Consider the following 21,617-nt stretch of genomic DNA (forward strand, 5'->3'; position numbering starts at 1 on the left):
CCTGTAGCCAGTGGTGTTCCGCAGGGGTCGGTGCTGGGTCCCCAACTCTTTACAATCTATATTAACGATTTGGAGGAGGGGACCGAGTGTAACATATCAAAGTTTGCAGATGATACAAAGATGGGAGGGAAAGTAGAGAGTGAGGAGGACATAAAAAACCTACAAGGGGATATAGACAGGCTGGGTGAGTGGGCGGAGATTTAGCAGATGCAATACAATATTGGAAAATGTGAGGTTATGCACTTTGGCAGGAAAAAATCAGAGAGCAAGTTATTATCTTAATGGCGAGAAACTGGAAAGTACTGCAGTACAAAGGGATCTGGGGGTCCTAGTGCAAGAAAATCAAAAAGTTAGTATGCAGGTGCAGCAGGTGATCAAGAAGGCCAACGGAATGTTGGCTTTTATTGCTAGGGGGATAGAATATAAAAACAGGGAGGTATTGCTGCAGTTATATAAGGTATTGGTGAGACCGCACCTGGAATACTGCATACAGTTTTGGTGTCCATACTTAAGAAAAGACATACTTGCTCTCGAGGCAGTACAAAGAAGGTTCACTCGGTTAATCCCGGGGATGAGGGGGTGGACATATGAGGAGAGGTTGAGTAGATTGGGACTCTACTCATTGGAGTTCAGAAGAATGAGAGGCAATCTTATTGAAACATATAAGATTGTGAAGGGGCTTGATCGGGTGGATGCGGTAAGGATGTTCCCAAGGATGGGTGAAACTAGAACTAGGGGGCATAATCTTAGAATAAGGGGCTGCTCTTTCAAAACTGAGATGAGGAGAAACTTCTTCACTCAGAGGGTAGTAGGTTTGTGGAATTTGCTGCCCCAGGAAGCTGTGGAAGCCACATCATTAAATAAATTTAAAACAGAAATAGACAGTTTCCTAGAAGTAAAGGGAATTAGGGGTTATGGGGAGCAGGCAGGAAATTGGACATGAATTTAGATTTGAGGTTAGGATCAGATCAACCATGATCTTATTGAATGGCAGAGCAGGCTCGAGGGGCCGATTGGCCTATTCCTGCTCCTATTTCTTATGTTCTTATGTTCATACTAGGCTCTGATTGTAACCAGTGACAAATAAATAGTTAGCAGAACATTCAAGTCAAGTGCAGAGCATTTATTTCTTCTATTACATAGCTGTGTGTGAGTATTGGCAGCATAAGTTGGCATAGTGCTGCTCCTTACTTCTTGTAAAATTGTTTCAGTTGTGTGACATTTGACCTAACACACTTTGTGGAAGGAATAAGTGTGTTGGCTGATTGCCGGGTTTCACCAACAGTCAGGTTTCTAGCAACAGTCTTCCATATGAGTCAGCCATGTCTGAGATTGTGATGGCTGACTGGAGCCTGTTTTATACACTAGGTACTTATGGTGAGGTGTATCCATTAGTTCTTTAAACTGATTGCCTCCTCTCCTTCTGGAAGGGCATGCACTCCTGCCTATCAAACTGGCTTTTCTCACTGCAGATTTATGCAAATCTGCAGCAATCGGCTGGCTTTGCCTCCCCTATTTCAGGTGCTTAACAGGCTCTTAAATGCAGTTCGCAACTGATTTAGAAGATTTAGTACTGCTCCTCTCTCCTTTGTTGGCCCTCTATTATGGGAGATAATGCCCACATTTTAGCCCACTGACTGAAAATAACAAATCATGTGTAAACCAACAATCTAGAATTCTCCCAAAAAACTTTTAGTAACCCACAGTTAGCCCCTAATTAGCACATAAACAGCAATATCTAGGCTCAGAAAATTATAGAATTATAGAATCTTACAGCACAGAAGGAGGCCTTTTGGCCTGTCATACCTGTGCCGGCTCTTTGAAAGAGCTATCCAATTAGTCCCACTCCCCCACTGTTGCCCCATACCCCTGTAAATGTTTCGTTTTCAAGTATATATCCAATTCCCTTTTGAAAGTTATTATTGAATCGGCTTCCACCACCCTTTCGGGCAGAGTATTCCAGATCATAACAACTCGCTGCATTAAAAAAAACCCTCCTCATCTTCCCTAGTTCTTTTGAAAATTATTTTAAATCTGTATCCTCTGGTTACCGACCCACACGCCAGTGGAAAGAGTGTGTCCCTATTTACTCTTTCAAAACTCCTTAAATTAAATCAGCACACATCACTCGTTTCTCACATTTCTTACTAATGGCAACCAGTTATGATAGCGGAATAAGCTATAGCTCCTTTTCCCTTAAAACTAAATTCAACAAGAATGGTTGCAGAGACTAAGAAACCTCTGAAATATTCTTCCTTTCAGTTGTGATTTAATACTAATGAGTTGCAATTTTAGCAAGAAACACCACTCAAGACGACAAACAAATAACATATCTTCTTGTGAGTTTGGGACATTCTGACTACTACAGTGTGGTTCACTACCTCGCTATAGCTAACAATCAGTTGGAAAAATTCAGGAACATGCTATGTCTTACTGGAAATTATTTCACCTCTTTCTTGCAACTTTGTAGGGAGACCTTCCCATTCAAAACTATCGGCCTGTTAGATATTGCAGGTGTATGCTAAAAGTGTAACAAATACCAAAGAATTGTTTTTACACAATGTATGTATCATGAAATACATTTAGTATGTAACCACACATATTGTACAAATTATAAGCCTATTAACAGGGACCTTTACTGGGGATAGCCACAGGCACTCATAGTCTGGGGGATGTGTATAGTAGAGACACAGCTCATCCTTTGTTTGAGACGACAGGGAATGGGTGGGTTGCCTTCTCGCAGAAAGATAACAGCCCATCTCCTCTTGATGAGCAGGGTGATCGCTTTGCTGAACACCTCCGTTCTGTACGCAAGCGTGACCCTGACCTGCCAGTTGCTTGCCATTTCAATTCCCTTCCCACTCCTACTCTGACCTCGGCCCCTTACACTGTTCCAATGAAGTCCAACGTAAGCTCGAGGAACAACACCTCATCTTTCGTTTAGGCACTTTACAACCTTCCGAACTCAACATTGATTTCAATAACTTCAGATCATAACCACTGCTTCCATTTTTTCCCCTTTTTTTTGTTACAGCTACTGGTAATGGTTCTGCTGTTGCCATTTACAGCTCCTCTAGACCCAGCTTTTGTTTCTTTACTTGTCCCATTACCACCCTCCTTGCCTTGCACCATCATCCCTTTTGTCATTTAATCACTCGTGCCCTGCACCCTATCACAGACCTTCCCCTTTGTTCTTTCCTCCCCCCTCCCCCTTTCCCTGGCTCTGTACTTGCTTAAAAACTTTAACTCTTTAACATCTTCCAGTTCTAATGAAAGGTCTTCGACCTGAAAAGTTAACTCAGTTTTTTTCTCCACAGATGCTGCCCGACTTGCAGCATCTTCTGTTTTTATTATGACAACAGTGAAAAGCCAGCTTCAGGGAGGAGACTCTGCACGTGCTCCTGAACATGGCTATGGAGAAATCACTGCTCCCATTTTTTCGGTCAGCTAATGCTGATAATGGTTCTGCTGCTGCCATTTACAGCTACTCCTGATCAATCTTTTGTTTCTCAACCTGTCCCATTACCACCTTCCTTGCCTTGCACCATTCATCCCTTTTGTCATTTAATCACTCATGCCCTCTACCCTATCACAGACCTTCCCTTTTGTTGTTTCCTCCCCTCTCCTCCCTTCACCCCCCTTTCCCGGGCTCTGTACTTGCTCAAAAACTTTAAATCTTTTAACATCTTCCAGTTCTGACCAAAGGTCTTCGACCTGAAACGTTAACTCTGTTTCTTTCTCCACAGATGCTGCTTGACTTGCTGAGCTTCTCCAACATTTTCTGTTTTTATTTCCTCTTGATGGTTAAGCACCTTGCCATTGTCCCATGTTATTAGCAGCATCAAGCCATCTCCTCCTGATGCCATTGTCTCAGCATGTCGATGATGTCAGGTAAGGTGCCAGCCAGTCGGCGTTCCTTTCATCATCGACTGTGCTGAGGATGTTTAGCCAGCTCACCACAGGACTTCCTGCTAAACAGTGTATAAAACACAGCTCAAACAAGGGCTCAACGTAGAGGATCCCTCTAGGAACAGCAGGCTAGGTTTGTTAAGGCGGACGTGCTGGCAGGAGCCCACGCCCATGTCGGAAGAAGGAAAGAAGTTTGCAGAAGGCAGGATCCGTGGGATCCAAGGCAGTGTGGGTTGTGAGGACCGTGAGAAGCGAGACGCCAAGGCATGAGCTCTACCCAGAGAGGAAGCAGGTAATATATCTCCAGTTTCCATCCTGTAAACTGCTGCTTAATTACTGAGTGCATTAAACTGTTCTTCGTAATAAAGTACGTGCCACCATAACTAATTGGGGTCGCCTCGAATCTTTTGGAACCGGGAAGTGAGTAGCGGAGCAGGGGCTCCCCAAGTGGTCATGTAGGCCATGTATCTATTCCCAATAGCCTGCTTGACTCTAAATTGTTTTAGCTCAATAGCAGCTGTAGACCATATGCATTTAGGAAGTCGCATTATAGAAGCCATAATTTTCCAAACATTATCATTAAGGAGCATTAAGCAATTTAAAAGGCAAGAAGGTGTTGGTATGTGTTCCACACACCACTGTGAAGTGCTGCAAAGTAGTGACCATGCTACAAATTGCTGCAAGTTCCCAATCTCAGCTATGCTGTGTACAGGTGGAGGCCAGGCAGCAGGTGGCTTGCTGTTCCTATTGTCTGAAGTCAGCACCTGACATGAGAAAGCCATTGGAACTTAGGAGAAAACAGGGATTTTTATACCTTCAGGGAAATAACACCAGATCTTTCTAAACAAAAGACATAGATACGCAATGATTAGTAAAAACGATAGGGCTTTCATAAAAGAGGAATTGGGTGGAATTGTAAGAGAATACTATGCAGAAAAATTACATTCCCAAGCATGTATTTTGGTTCAACTCTTGTGCTGAATTGGGAAGATGGACAGTGCACATGACCATATAGCCCACAAGTACAATTGTAATTCTATAATTTAAAATATTTGTTTCAGATTAGATTTAATAGATTTCTGTAAGAAAAATAACTACAAGACATTGAGACATTTAACAAATCATAGTATCATAGTATGTACAGCACAGGAGGAAGCCATTCAGCCCATCGTGTCTGTGCTGGCTCTTGGAAAGGGCTTTCCAATTAGTCCCATTTCCCATCTCTTTCCCCATAGTCCTGTAAATTTTTTCCCTTCAAGTAATTATCCAATTCCCTTTTGAAAGTTACTACTGAATCTGCTTCCTCCACCCTTTCAGGCAGTGCATTCCAGACCACTACAATTCGCTGCATTAAAAAATGTTTCCTCATGTCGCCTCTGGCTCTTTTGCTGATCACATTAAATCTGTGTCCTCTGGTTAGCGACCCATCTGCCACTGGAAACAGTTTCTCCTTATTTACTCTTTCAAAACCGTTCATGATTTTGAACACCTCCATCAAATCTCCCCTTAGCCTTCTCTGTTCTAAGGAGAACAACAACAACAGTTTCTCCGGTCTCTCCACTTAACTGAAGTCCCTCATCCCTGGTACCATTCTAGTAAATCTCTTCTGCACCCTCTCTAAGGCCTTAACATCCTTCCTAAAGTGCAGTGCCCAGAATAGAACTCATTACTCCAGTTGAGGCCTAACCAGTGTTATTGTAAGGTTTAGCATAACTTCCTTACTTTTGTACTCTATGGGCCCGATATTATCATGGCAGCGGGTTCGCGGCGGGGGGGTCTATTGGAAGCGTGGGTAACGCGCTCGGTGAAATCAGTCTGCTCCGCGCGCAATTACAGGATAATTGGAGCCACTTACCTTTGCTTCTGGGTTTCCCGCTGGTAAGCTGCGTGGAGGGCGGACTGCGCATGCGCAGTACGGTCTGTCAGCTGGACGAGCTCTATTTAAAGGGGCAGTCCACCAATACTCCTCCTGCAGCAAACAAAGAATGCTACACCATGGAGCACTCCAGAGGGAAGGCTGCTCCAAGATTCTTAGACTCCTCACTCCAGCTGCTGCTGGATGGGGTGAGGAGGAGGAGGGAAATATTGTTCCCATTTGATGGGAGGAAGTGCCCTCCCTCCACCACAAGGAAGGCATGGTTGGAGGTGACGGAGGAGGTCAGCAGCTGCGGCAACGTTGCACGAACCTGGGTCCAGTGCCGCAAGAGATTTAATGATCTAACCAGGTCAGGCAAAGTGAATATACTTACGCATTCTCCCACACTCCGTCTTCCACATCACCTCCACCACCACACAACCCCTACTGCACTGCCACCACAACGCTCTCACATCACTCCTCACATCCACTCAACTATCATCCTCACCGTGCTTGCACGTACTCACCGCCCCTGTCCCCATTCGAACACTACCACGTACCCCAATCCTCATACAATATCATGGCCATGTTGCACACACACCCTCCCATCCATCTCCCTCATGCTCAACCCACCCACACCAATGCATGCAGCGTCTCACCATGCAACCATCACTGAATCACGCCTCTGTGTTTTGCCTTACATAAGAACATAAGAAATAGGAGCAGGAGTAGGCCAATCGGCCCCTCGAGCCTGCTCCGCCATTCAATAAGATCATGGCTGATCTGATCCTAACCTCAAATCTAAATTCATGTCCAATTTCTTGCCCGCTCCCCGTAACCCCTAATTCCCTTTACTTCTAGGAAACTGTCTATTTCTGTTTTAAATTTATTTAATGATGTAGCTTCCACAGCTTCCTGGGGCAGCAAATTCCACAGACCTACTACCCTCTGAGTGAAGAAGTTTCTCCTCATCTCAGTTTTGAAAGAGCAGCCCCTTATTCTAAGATTATGCCCCCTAGTTCTAGTTTCACCCATCCTTGGGAACATCCTTACCGCATCCACCCGATCAAGCCCCTTCACAATCTTATATGTTTCAATAAGATTGCCTCTCATTCTTCTGAACTCCAATGAGTAGAGTCCCAATCTACTCAACCTCTCCTCATATGTCCACCCCCTCATCCCCGGGATTAACCGAGTGAACCTTCTTTGTACTGCCTCGAGAGCAAGTATGTCTTTTCTTAAGTATGGACACCAAAACTGTATGCAGTATTCCAGGTGCGGTCTCACCAATACCTTATATAACTGCAGCAATACCTCCCTGTTTTTATATTCTATCCCCCTAGCAATAAAAGCCAACATTCCGTTGCCCTTCTTGATCACTTGCTGCACCTGCATACTAACCTTTTGATTTTCTTGCACTAGGACCCCCAGATCCCTTTGTACTGCAGTACTTTCCAGTTTCTCGCCATTAAGATAATAACTTGCTCTCTGATTTTTTTCCTGCCAAAGTGCATAACCTCACATTTTCCAATATTGTATTGCATCTGCTAAATCTCCGCCCACTCACCCAGCCTGTCTATATCCCCTTGTAGGTTTTTTATGTCCTCCTCACTCTCTACTTTCCCTCCCATCTTTGTATCATCTGCAAACTTTGATATGTTACACTCGGTCCCCTCCTCCAAATCGTTAACATAGATTGTAAAGAGTTGGGGACCCAGCACCGACCCCTGCGGAACACCACTGGCTACTGGTTGCCAGTCCGAGAATGAACCATTTATCCCAACTCTCTGCTTCCTGTTAGATAACCAATCCTCCACCCATGCCAGAATATTATCCCCAATCCAGTGATTATATTACCCCCAATCCAGTGATTATATTACCCCCAATCCAGTGATTAAGTGTTAACTTTCCCGTCGGGGAATTAAACCCTGGTCTCCCACGTGACAGGCGGGGATACGCACCACTATACTAACGAGGACCTTGATAGGAGAAGAGATGCCAGAACGCCCAGGAGAGGGCACGGACCGGAGGGGGCCCACCACACCAGGTGGTCCTAACGGACGCTGAGCAGCAGGCGTTAGAGATCAGCCGCACGCTGGAGTGCCTGTCCATGGCGGATGCCGAGGCTGGGGTTGTACAAACGGCCGGTGACAGAAAGCTAACACTCAGCACTTATGACAGCAAATGATCTTAGCATCGCTTGGCATCTGCAGCAGCTCAAATCTGTCCACATGCCTAATACTGCTTTCTGTTCTCTTGCAGGGCCGTCTGCAAGCGCCGTGAACGTGGAGGGCGATTCCTCAGAGGACCTGCCGGTCTCTGAGGGCCCATCATCACATCTGAGCCATGCATCCATCAGTGTAGATACACACACCTCAGTGGGTCCCCGTCCTCACTTACTTGAGCTTGCACATGGTGAGTCACCACGCACATGCGAGCATAAGCAGACCCTGGTGGCAGGGGCAGCCGTGGAGAGTCTGCATCGGTCGGAGCACTCTTCTCCAGGCTCTGCTCAGCTGGACCCTGGGGGCCAGCCGTGAAAAGGAGAGTCGTCGAGGGGCAGCAGCACATTGCCGAGGTGCTGGAACAGGTGCCACGCGCACTCTCCACAATCGCGCAGGTGATGGAGGAGTCCAACTCCTGCATGACGGGAATGGTGGCACAGGTACAGGAGGGTATCTCTGAGATAGTGTCGCGGGTAGGTGCGGGAATGTCTGCGATAGAGGAAAGGCTAGCCTCCCTCAAGCGTCAAGCACGGCTCAACAATGAGTCCATCCAGGCCCTGACAACGGTCATTCGGATTCAGGGTGAGCAACATTCTGCCGCCTTAAACAGGCTGACAGATACTTTACAGGTGGCCTTCCAAGGCCTCACACAAGTCGTCAAAACTGCCGTCCAGCAGGGTAGAAGGAGTGATGTGGTCCTGGGCCATGAGAGGGATGAAGGTGAAAGGGGACATGGAAGCGGGGACGCCACTCAAGGCGCTCCCACGTCTCACCCGTTGCCCCCATCTCAACCAGTACCCGCAATGCTGCCTCCTCTCCAGATGGCCGAGTCTGCCCCTGCACAGGTGCAGGTGGAGCAGTCTTTGGAGGGGCCCTCACGGGCACCGAAACCCAGAGGGCGTCGGCCCAAAGCATCTAATCGGTCAGGGCATGGACAAGAGCAACCTGCCACTACCTCTGCTGAAGCCACAGTGATAGCACCACGTAGGGGTTCCCGGAAGCGCAAGGTGAAGGTGTTGTGAGCACAAAGGGAATGCATAAGGGTGTTTGACGATTTGTCATGTTTTTTATTTATATTTGTTTAGTTCACATGCACAATAATTGTTATCACCACTACTGCCACGTCTTGCCCATTCTTGACTGGTTTGTGGAATAGGTCCCTTTCATGGGGCTCACCTGAAGACGCACACTTGGTCCCACCTATTGGGTCATACTACAGTGGGTGCAGGTGTAGTTGCACCACTGTTTTGTGCAGGGGGCAGGGGAGGGTGCTGGTATGGCCGCTCCTCTGTCCAAGTGATGAGGACTGGACTCTTCAGACAGCCTGATGTTAGGAGAACCATTCACATATCAGTGCCTCCCTGGCCTCACAAGCAGCCAGGTGAGCCGCTGTTCTGCCCAGGGGTCGTTCCTCCTCCTCGGCCCCCTCCTCCTCGTCCTCCTCCTCTTCCTCAATATGGGTGGCAGATGTGGATGGGGCCTCCTCCAGCGGCACCCTTCTCTGTTGTGCCATGTTGTGCAGGGCACAACGGACGACTATGATGCGTCCCACTCTGCGTGGCGCGTATTGGAGCGCTCCCCCAGACTGATCAAGGCACCTGAAGCGCATCTTGAGCAGCCCTATAGCATGCTCAATTGTGGACCTGGTAGTAATGTAGCTGTCGTTATATCGACACTGTGGCTCGGTGGTGGGGTTCCTCAGAGGTGTCATAAGCCACGTGTGCAGGGGATATCCCTTGTCCCCGAGGAGCCAGCCCTTGCGGGTGTTGGGTGAATCGAAAAGGAGCGGCACGGTGGACTGCCTGAGGATGAAGGAATCGTGGCAGCTGTCAGGGTATCTGGTGCACACGTGTAGGAATCTCTTGCGGTGGTCACAGATGAACTGAGTATTCATGGAGTGATACCCCTTCCTGTTGAAGAATAGTCCTGGCTCGTGTGGAGGTGCTCGTATTGCTATATGGGTGCAATCGATTACACCCTGCACCCGTGGGAAGCCAGCCACAGCGTGGAATCCAACTGCCCTCTCCACCTGGCTGCGGTCATCCATGGGGAAGTTGATGTAGTGCGAGGCCCTGTGAAACAAGCCGTCGGTTACCTGCCTTATGCACTTGTGTGCAGACGACTGAGAGACCCCGGTGATGTCCCCGGTGGCACCCTGGAAGGATCCAGAGGCGAAGAAGTTGAGGGCAGTGGTGACTTTGACAGCGACAGGTAAGAAGATGCTGCTCGGTCCATCCAGGAGCAGCTCGTCATTAAGGAGGCTGCAGATGTCCGCGACTACCTGGCGACTGACTCTGAGCCTCCGTATGCACTGCTCCTCAGAGAGGTCCAGGAAGCTGAGCCTCGGTCTGTAGACCCTGTGGCGAGGGTAGGGCCTTCTGCGATGCATCTCTCTCTGCGGTTGCCCTCCCTCCTGCTGTACAGGTGGATGTGTCACAGCACCGTATTGTGGAGCTCCACGTGTCAGGGGCGGACGGCGTGGCCGGCGAGGAGGTCATGACTGCAACTACGGCGGCCCCCATCCGGAAGGTGTACGTCTGAGGGGGTCCGCAAGGTAGGTAAGTGTGTCCGCACACCGGGGTTGAGGTTCCAGGTCAGTGAATTATATTGTTAGGAGGAGGGTGGTGGAGGCCAAACTTTGTCCGAAGTGACAGAGTGGCCTCCTGCGATGAGTGAGGGTCTCCCCCCACACCTGTCAGATGGACCTTTGCAGCTGCCACAGGCTGCTGGCTGCAACACGTCCGTTTGAACTGGGAGTGTTTCCCCCAGTACGGGAAACAGTCTCTGTCAATTGCAAAATCCCATCCCTCCTAATATAACAGATCAATCAGGTCTGTAAACAGCCTGAAGTACCTGCTTAAGTACTTCAAGTGGCACCCCGCCGGCTTTAATTGCTGGCGGAAGTCCCACATGCGGGGGCTGCGCGCGCATGTGAGCGCGTCAGTGGGAAACCCTGAAGTGGGCGGGTTGGAGCCGGGCTCCCGACCCGCCCCGGGAATCGCCGATTTTAGCGGGTGCTAAAATCGACCCCTATGCCTCTATTAATAAAGCCCAGGATCCCATATGCTTTTTTAACAGCCTTCTCAACTTGTCCTGCCACCTTCAGGTATCTCTGTTCCTGCACCCCCTTTAAAATTGTACCATTTAGTTTGTATTGCCTCTCCTCATTCTTCCTACCAAATGCATCACTTCACACTTTTCTGCATTAAATTTCATCTGTCATGTGTCTGTCTATTTCACCGGTCTGTCTATGTCCTCCTGAAGCCTATTATTATCCTCCATGTTGTTTATTACATTTCGTGTTATCTGCAAACTTTGAAATTGTATCTATACCCAAGTCCAGGTCACTAATATATCAAAAAGAGCAGTGGTCCTAATACTGACCCCTGGAGAACACCACTGTATACTTACCTCCAGTCTGAAAAACAACCGTTCACCACTACTCTCTGCTTTCTGTCCCCTAGCCAATTTTGTATCCACGTTTTAATTTTGCTGACAAGTCTATTATGTGGTACTTTATCAAATGCCTTTTGAAAGTCCATATACATAACATCCAACCACATTCCCCTCATCAACCCTCTCCGTTACTTCATCAAAGAACTCAATCAAGTTAGTCAAACACGATTTTCTTTTAACAAATCTGTGCTGACTTTTATCTATTAGCTCATACTTTTCCAAGTGCCAATTTGTTTTGTTCAGGATTATGGAGGGTGATTTTAAACCCCAAGAATGGATGGGTTGGGGGTGGATGGGAGTTGAAAATTGTTGTTTTTTTGGGTCGCAACCGCAAAATTTTCGGACTTTCATAGAATCATAGAAGTTTACAACATGGAAACAGGCCCTTCGGCCCAACATGTCCATATCGCCCAGTTTATACCACTAAGCTAGTCCCAATTGCCTGCACTTGGCCCATATCACCCATAGAGGGATTTCCAGTGGGAAGCTTGTACTTTTACGCGCCAGTGTTAAACCCAGAAATAAAGCCAGGTTGCAGTCGCGACCCAAAAAACAACTATTTTCAACTCCCATCCGCCCCCAGCCACCCGTTCTTGGGGTTTAAAATCACCCCCATTGTGTCTAAAAGTTTCTCCATGACTGATGTTAGGCTGACTGGTGTGTAATTGCCGGGTTTATCCCTCTCCCCTTTTTTGAACAGGTGTGTAACATTTGCAATCTTCCATTCCTCCGACAACATCCCCATATCTAAGGAGGATTGGAAGATTGTGGCCGGAGCCTCTACAATTTCCACCCTCACTTCCCTCAGCAACCTAGGATGTATCCCATCTGGACCTGGTGACTTTTCTGCTTTGAGTTGTGCCAATCTTTTAAGTACCTCCTCTTTATCTATTTTTACCCTATCCAATATCGCTACTATCTCCTCCTTTACTGCTGCAGTGGCAGCATCCTCTTCTCCAGTGAAGGCCGATGCAAAGTATTCATTTAGTACCTCAGCCATGTCCTCTGCCTCCACAAGAAGATCTCTTTTTTGTCCCTAATTGGTCCCACGCTGCCTTTGACTACCCTTTTACTATTCATATGTTTATAAAAGACTTTTGGGTTCCCTTTTATGTCAGCTGCTAATCGATTCTCATACTCTCTCTTTGCCCCCCTTATTCCCTTTTTTAGATCTCCTCTGTACTTTCTGTTTTCAGCCTGGTTCTCTACTGTATTATGACCCTTACATTCTGCATAAGCCTCCCTTTTCTGTTTCATTTTAATCGCTATACCTTTAGTCATCCCGGGAGCTCTAGCTTTGGATGCCCTTCCTTTCCCCCTCGTAGGGTTGTGTCTACTCTATACCCGAACCAAGTGCTCCTTGAAGGCCTTCCATTGTTCAATTATTGTTTTGCCTACCAATTTTTGATTCCAATCCACCTGGGCAAGATTCCTTATTAACTCACTGAAATTTGCCCCTCTCCAGTTAAGCATTTTCACATTTGATTGTTACTTGTCCTTTTCCATAACTATTCTAAACCTAATGATATTATGGTCACTGCTCCCCAAATGCTCCCCCACTAAAACATGCCCCACCTGCCCCACTTCATTTCCCAGAACTAGATCCAGCATTGTTTCCTTTCTGGTTGGGCCGGAAACACACTGTTTCAGAAAATTCTCTTGAAAACATTTCAGGAATTCCTCCCCCTCTTTGCCCTTTACACTGTTCTTGTCCCAGTCTATATTGGGATAATTGAAGTCTCCCATTATCATTACTCTATAAAACCTCAAAACAAATATTAATTTTAAGATGATCCTAAACAGCAAATTTTTCAGTTTCAGCTGCAGGTTTAAATAGAAGTGGAAAAGAAGTGCTTAATTCAGATACCAGAAGTTATATTCAAATCATAGGGCTGCCTGACATTCAAATCTGTCAGTCTCACTTGTGACGAATTCCATGCCTCCGTAAGTTGGCTACTAGAAAGAGGAGATCGTGGTTGTCATACATAAATTCCCATCTAGAAATGGGATGGTTAACAGCCTGTCCTACCCCTGTTATCATCAGAGAGGCATTGATGATGGGTGTCAACGCTGTTGCAAGCAAAGTTATGAGTAAATCAATATATAAGTGGATAAACTATACATAATAAAGCACATACCATAGAATGGAGCTATGCAATCATTTTACCTTTGCATCATATTTCTGTGCAATCAACTTGGAGAGAGTGGTCTTTCCTGTAGATTTTGGCCCCAATATTACAACCTTGCAAGGTGGGCGAGGCTGTGGAGGGAGAAGATATGGCCGAGGATTGGAGAGAAATTTTTTCAAAGCTTCTTCAGATGAAAGCATGTACATTTTGTCCAAAAAGCTGCAAAATGGATAAAAATTACAAACACTAGATACATATTTAAACTTGAAACTAAATAGGCGTAGGATAGGGTTAATGATAAAGATCTGTTATAGAACTCTACCGGGCAAGAGAAGGATAGAAATAGTATAATCTGTCATCAGTAAAGAAGAATATGTGTGTACAATAATGTGAAAATCATAGTGACTATAATGTAAGCTGTAAATGACCAAATGGAATTGAAGTGTCAGAATCAGAATTAATCACTTTGGACAAAAAAACATTTTTTTAACCCAACCTATTAATGATCCAACTTGACCAGGTTCTTGCAAGCAATCAATACAGCATTCATAATTTTGAAGTAGTGGAATTATTTTGGAACTAATAATTCAGTTTGAGATAATCTGGAAATCAGCACCCGGTGAAGACCAAAACAAAAATATATCACTTCAAAAAAGCAAACTACGAAGGAATGAAAAAGAAATTAAAACAAATATTTGCTGAGAAGTACTGCTGAAAATCACCTTAGCTGAGGAAAAATTGAACACTTTTAAAAGCATAACGCTGAATAAGCAGGACAAGCATATTCCGAGGAAAAATAAATGTTAGGTTTAAAAAAAAATAACGTAAAAGAAAAGTCTCCAAAATGAATGACTAGAACAATTAACATGGAAATTTAAAAAAATACTGAATATACAAAGCCGGTAAGGAGAGAAGTGGATTTTAGGCATACAGGGATAAGAAAAACAACTTAAAGGAGATGTTAGAGGTACAAAAAGGACCCTCTAGATGAGGATACCTAAAGAAGCCAAGTCCAACAATAAAACATTCTTTCCAGTATCTACTCCATCTATATAAGTACAAATGGAAGGAATAGAATTAGTACAGGGAGATTTGTATAGGGACCTGAGAGTACAAGTGAACTAGTTACTATCATTATAACTTTGGAAAATGTAACGATGCATTTAAAAAAAGTGAATAAAATGATGGGATACAGACTGAACAGTGGAACTAAAGGTTACTGAGTTTCTGCTATGGCTGTACAATAAACTGGTCTGACTACACTTGGGAATACTGTGGGCAGTTCTGATAATCACAGACAAATTAAATGTGCAAGCATTTGAGAAGATGCAGAGTCACAAGACTGAAAAAAAGACTTACACTTTATAGACTGCCTTATCACTATCTGAGAAACATCTCAAAGCACATGAATTCCTTTTTGAAGCGCAGTCACTGTTGTTGTGGACGCAAACAAGGCAGCCAATTTGCACTTTGCAAGGTCTCAAACAGCACTGAAATGAATGGGCAGTTAATCTGTTATGGTAGTGTTGGTTGAGTGAGAAATGTTAGCCAGGATAGTGGGTAAACTCTCTGTTATAGAATCTTTATTGTTTATCTGAACAGGCAGTTGGGCACTCAGTTTAATATCTTATCTAAAGAATATCACATCCTACAATGCAGTACTCCCCTCAGTACTCAGTGAAGTGTCAGCCTACATGATGAGCACAAACTTGAAGACTAGGGCTCCATATTAGGATGGAGGCGGGTTGGCAGCGGGGGATCGACTGGGCGCGTGGATAATGCGCCCAGTGAATTCGGGGTGCTCCGCACGCGATCACAGCCTAATTGAAGGCACTTACCTTTGCTTCCGGGTTTCCCGCTGGAAAACTGCGCAGCGGGCGGACTGCGCAGCCGCATCATAGGCTGTCAGCTGGAGGAGCCCTATTTAAAGGGGCAGTCCTCCACTGACTGATGCTGCAGAAAGGAGCCAAAATTACAGCATGGAGCAGCCCAGACGGGAGGAAGTGGCCTGCCTCTGCCATCACGAAGGCCTGGCTCGAGGTGGCAGAGGAGTCACCTGCACCACCAACATATCACGCATCTGCATACAGTGCAGGAGGCGCTTCAATGACCAAAGTAGGTCAGCCGAAGTGGGTACACTTACCCATTCCCCTACACTCCATCTGCCACATCACCGCCCCCACCCCACATCTCCTTCTGCACTGCCAATACTACTCTATCACATCACTCCTCACACCCACTCAAAGCTCATCCTCATCATACCTGCACTTACTCACCTCGCTAGTATTCATCCCACCACTACCACTCAACCCAATCCTCATACAATCTCATGGCTCTATCTCATACTCACCCTCTCATGCATCTCTTTCACGGTCAGCCTCACCCAACCTGCACTACCTGTGCTGCAGCCACAGGGCTTGCATCACATATGTGTAGTAGGAAGCGTAAGGCAAACGTGTCGTGAGCATGAAAGGGATGCACAAGGGTGTTTGAGGGTTTGTCATGGTTTTTACTTATATTTGATTTCTGATCAACTCATATTACATATTATATTGTCACAACTACTGCCACGTCTTTGCAAATCTTGTTTGGTTTGTGCAATAATGCCCTTTCCTGAGGATCATTATGAAGACCCACAACTGATGCCACCCATTGTGTCACTGCAGAGTGGGTATAGGTGTATTTGCAAGGCTCTTTTGTGCAGATGACTGAGAGACGTCGGCGATGTCCCCGGTGGCACCCTGGAAGGATCCGGAGGAAAAGTTGTTGAGGGCAGTGGTGACTTTGACAGCGACAGGTAAGAAGATGGTGCTCGGGCCAGCAGGGAGCAGCTCAGCATGAAGGAGGCTGCAGATGTCCACGACTACATGTCGAGTGACTCTGAGCCTCCGTGTGCACCGCTGCTCCGGTCTGTAGACCCTGTGGCGAGGGTAGTGCCTTCTGCGACACATCTCTCTCTGCGGTTGCCCTCCCTCCTGCTGTGCAGGTGGATGTGTCACAGCACTGTGTTGTGGAGCTCCACGTGTCAGAGATGGAAGGCGTGGCTGGCGAGGCTGGTGACGCTGTTTATCCTCCGAGGTGGTCATGACTGTAGCTATGGCGGCCCCCATCCGGAAGATGTACGTTTGAGGGGGTCCGCAAGGTAGGTAAACGTGCCTGCGCACCGGGGTTGAGGTTCCAAGTTGGTGAATTTTATTGTTAGGAGGAGGGTGGTGGAGGCCAAATTTTGTCCAAAGTGACAGAGTGGCCTCCTGCAATGAGTGAGGGTCTCCCCCATCCACCTGTCAAATGGACCACAAGCTGGTGGCTGCCACACGTCCATTTCAACTGGGAGTGTTTCCCGCAGTAGGGGAAACACGCTCAGTTGAGATGAAAATCCCTCCCCTCCTAAAATATCCTACAAATCAGGTCTGCTAACAACCTGAACTATGTAATTAATTGCCTTAAGTGGGATCCCACCGGCTTTAATTGCCGGTGGGAGTCCCGCTTGCGAGGTCTGCGCGCACATCTAAGCGTGTCACTGGGGAACCCAGAAGTGGGCGGGTTGGAGCCGGGCTCCGGACCCGCCCCAGGAATCCCCGATTTTCGGAGGCCCCCCGCCACGAACCCGCCGGCTCGGACGTCCAAAAATCGAGCCCTTAAACTCACAATCTTCTAACTTAGATGAGACTGCTAAACAACTGAACCAAGCTAAAACAAGTGAGCTGATTCTAAGTGCAAGGAAGATACACCATGAACAAAGATGGAAAAAGCTCAATCTCCGCAGCCTAGAGAAAAGGGAGTTAAGGGGGGGAACATTGCTGAAGTGAAGAAAGTAATAAATGGTTTAGATATTACTTTAAAGTTAGACAGGACAGTAGGTCCAGAGGTCATAAGTATAAACTAGAGAAAAATAAATTTAAATCAAAAATATCAGAATGACTTCTTCATGCAATGGGTGATAAAGGTCTGAATTAATTTGCCAGGCAGACTGGTAGACATACTCTGAGGGAGTTCAAAATATAGTTGGATACTAGGCTGAAAGAGTCATAGTGCTAGAGGGGCAAACTTCAGTTGACCAAATGATCTTTTGATGTCTTTGACTTTTCTTATGTTTTTACTCTAGAAGCTGAAGTATCACCATCAAAACATGCATTTGACATACTGTCAATTTTATAAATTCAGACTCCAGGAAATCATTAAATAAAACCATTTTCTCTCTATACATATGAGGATGGCACAAATAGCTTATTGATTGATTACTTTGTGAAACTGACAAGAAAATCCATTTGAAAAAATATTCTGAAGCTTTAAAATTATGAAACTATCACTGTATATGCAGAAATAGGAATTTTCCTAAAATTGTACCTAACAGCAAACTGTGATTTGCCCACAACGATGTTGCCCTCAAATAAGGACACAGGGCATGCTCGACCCCATTTGCTTCTATGCCAGCGGTATCCAGGTGCCGTACGTTTTAATGCTGCAACGGATCGCAACAGATCATCCTGTTTAGGGACATTAAGAGGAAGAGAAATACAGTTACGTCATTTTGGTGCAATATTCTCCTGTGCAGGTAAAAATAGATTTAGTGCTGGTTTTAGCAAGAAAAATACAGTTACTCATCAAAAGAGGAGGGAGATCAGAATCCAGGGGTATTGGAGGCCAGGGGATCAGAGACGATCGTGGGCGGGGTGGGGGAGGGGGCGACACAGTGGTGGCCCACGTTCTTTAAATGTGGAGTCGGAAAGAGCCCACCTGCTCTTCTTGGTTCCACATTCAGGTAAGTACCTTGTAGGCAGCAGGTGATCCCAATGTATACCACACCAATCTTGTATTGGGGGCCTCAAACAGGCATTAGGTCCCTTATTTGTATATGCAAAGGGCCTAATGCCTATTTCAGGTATGGGCACTGCACAACAATTTTTATTCCTTTCCCAATATGGCGGGCAGTGCAATTCCTGCCTGCTATATTGGGGGCTTAGTAAGCCGGTTAGCGCGGTGCCAAATTTATAGGCCATTAAGCTCAATGCAAATACATACAAGAGATATTCCTATTTAGGCATGTGCATAAGCAGTTTTATGGAGAGTTGCTATATTGGGTCTCCTAATTAGAAAAGACATGTTCAAATGATGAATCCACAAATATTGGCAGTTACACCCAAGTGCATATGTTACAAAACTCAGGAAGTGACTTAAAGAGGTGCTCCAGATTTCAGAGTGCTCTGCAGTCATACCATTGATCAATTTCCGGGCAGAATGAAATGCTGAATGCACTGGGTTACATAGAAACATAGAAAATAGGAGCAGGAGTAGGCCATTCGGCCCTTCGAGCCTGCTCCGCCATTCAATATGATCGTGGCTGATCCTCTATTTCAATACCATATTCCCGCTCTCTCCCCATATCCTTGATGCCTTTTGTGTCTAGAAATCTATCCAGCTTCTTCTTAAATATATTCAGTGACTTGGCCTCCACAGCCATCTGTGGTAGAGAATTCCACAGGTTCACCACCCTCAGTGAAGAAATTTCTCCTCATCTCAGTCCTAAATGTCCTACCCCATAACTGAGACTGTGATCCCTCGTTCTGGACCCCCCCAACCAGGGGAAACATCCTCCCTGCATCCAGTCTGTCTAGCCCTGTCAGAATTTTACATGTTTCAATGAGATCCCCTCTCATCTTCTAAACTCGAATGAATATAGGCCGAGTGGACCCAACCTTTCCTCATATGACAGTCCTGCCATCCCAGGAATCAGTCTGATAAACCTTCGCTGCACTCCCTCTATGGCAAGTATATCCTTTCTTAGGTAAGGAGACCAAAACTGCACACAATATTCCAGGTGTGGTCTCACCAAGGCCCTGTATAACTGCAGTAAGACATCCTTGCTCCTGTACTCAAATCCTCTTGCAATGAAGGCCAACATACCATTTGCCTTCCTAACTGCCTGCTGCACCTGCATGTTTGCTTTCAGTGACTGGTGTACAAGGATACCCAGGTCCCTTTGATCATCAACATTTCCCAATCTATCACCATTTAAATAATACTCTGCCTTTCTGTTTTTCCTTCCGAAGTGGATAACTTCACATTTATCCACATTATACTGTATCTGCCATGTGTTTGCCCACTCACTCAAATTGTCTAAATCGCCTTGAAGCTTCTTTGCATCCTCCTCACAACTCACAATCCCACCTAGCTTTGCATTGTCAGCAAACTTGGAAATATTACATTTGGTTCCCGCATCCACAGCACGGGAAACATGCTGAGGATCCTTCAAAATTGCACCCCTGCCAAAATGCCAGCAAAATGTGCAAATGTGCTTGTGAATATACCGTGTATCAATGGAACCAGAGAGCTTATTTTTTAAGTGGCACTCAATTCATGGGTACAAAAGGTCCATCTTAAATCATATTTTCCTTTTCTATGTGGGCAAAGAAGAGAGTCAGCTGCAAGCTTGTAAACTTGATGGAGACTGCAGAAAAGTATGCAGAAATAGACTGGGAAACTGAACATTCAGTGGTAGGCACAATTTGTAGATTGATTCCGAGAAACCAAAAGAGCATGCACAACATTTGGAGCAAGATTTTGATCCAAGATATGCTTAAAAGACAAGGCATCAAGTAGAAGACCATGGTGTATTGAACACATAGGGGCCAATTTTCGGATGGCCGAGCGGGTGCGTTGGGGGCGGGGGGCTCGTAAAATGGCAGAAACCCTGAGTGGGTCCAGAGCCCGGCTCCAACCCGCTGACTTCCGGGTTCCCCAGTGACGCGTTCGGGTGCGCCCGCACCTCCAGTGTGCGGGACTTCCACAGGCAATTAAAGCCGGCGGGATGATCATTTTGCATAGTTACACAGATAGTTTAGGTACTTGAGAGACCTCATTGAGTGGACTGTTTGGCAGGGGTGCAATTTTGAAGGATCCTCAACATGTTTCCCGTGCTGTGGGAAACGCTCCCTGTTGTAGCAGACGTGTTTCAGCCAGCAGCCAGTGGGAGATGCAAAGGATTATTTGGTGGGTGGGGGGAAAACTTCATTTATTGCAGCAGGGCACTCTGTCACTTCAGACAAACTTTTGGCTGCAACACCTTTGTCTTTCCACTCAAAATTATTAATTTATACCCTAAACTCTGCTGTGCAAACACATTTACCTACTTTGCGGACCCCCTCAAACTCACACCGTCAGCATGGTTGGGGGGCTATGGCTGCATTCATCACTTCACTCGAGGATGAGCAACATCACCAGCCTCGCCAGGCACGCCGTCCACCTCCGCCACGTGGAGCTCCACAACACAGTGCTGCGCTTCAGGCACCTGCACAACAGTATGGAGGGCAACAGAGAGAGCGACGTCGCAGGAGGCACTACCCTCGCAATAGGGTCGACAGACCGAGGCTCTGCTTCCTGGACCTCTCTGAGAAGCAGTGCATACGGAGGCTCAGAGTCAGTCGCCAGGTAGTCATGGACATCTGTAGCCTCCTTCATGCCGAGCTGCTCCCGGCTGGTCCGATCAGCATCTCCTTACCTGTTCCTGTCAAAGTCACCACTGCCCTCAACTTCTTCGCCTCCGGATCCTTCCAGGGTGCCACCGGGGACAACGCTGGGGTCTCTCAGTCGTCTGCACACAAATCCATAAGGCAGGTCACCAACGGCTTGTTTCACAGGGCCTCGCACTACGTCAACTTCCCCATGGATGACCTCAGCCAGACGGAAAGGGCAATAGGATTCCACGCTGTGGCTGGCTTCCCAAGGGTGCAGGATGTAATCGATTGCACCCATATAGCAATACGAGCACCTCCACACAAGCCAGGGCTGTTCATCAACAGGAAGGGCTATCACTCCATCAACACTCAGCTCATCTGTGACCACCGCAAGAGATTCCTTCACGTGTGCGCCAGATACCCTGGCAACTGCCACGATTCCTTCATCCTCCGGGAGTCCAACATCCCGCCCCTCTTCCACGCACCCAACACCCGCAAGGGCTGGCTCCTCAGGGACAAGGTCTACCCCCTGCACACGTGGCTCATGACACCTCTGAGGAACCCCACCACCGAGCCACAGCATCGATAT

The 21,617-nt window shown here is 46.6% G+C and overlaps 1 protein-coding gene across 1 annotated transcript in view; it reads right to left on the reverse strand.

The window, feature by feature from the left end:
* Nucleotides 1-21,617, reverse strand: part of ak9 (adenylate kinase 9) — a 404,375-nt gene that overhangs the window by 356,107 nt on the left and 26,651 nt on the right. Inside the window, exons 7-8 of the mRNA XM_067985304.1 lie at nt 17,922-18,061; nt 13,613-13,793 (exon numbers count right to left, since the gene is read on the reverse strand). Coding sequence (XP_067841405.1) covers nt 13,613-13,793; nt 17,922-18,061 — 321 coding nt within the window. The remainder of the gene's footprint in view (nt 1-13,612; nt 13,794-17,921; nt 18,062-21,617) is intronic.

Source organism: Heptranchias perlo, chromosome 5 (genome assembly GCF_035084215.1).
Source record: "Heptranchias perlo isolate sHepPer1 chromosome 5, sHepPer1.hap1, whole genome shotgun sequence".
NCBI classification, from domain to species: domain Eukaryota; kingdom Metazoa; phylum Chordata; class Chondrichthyes; order Hexanchiformes; family Hexanchidae; genus Heptranchias; species Heptranchias perlo.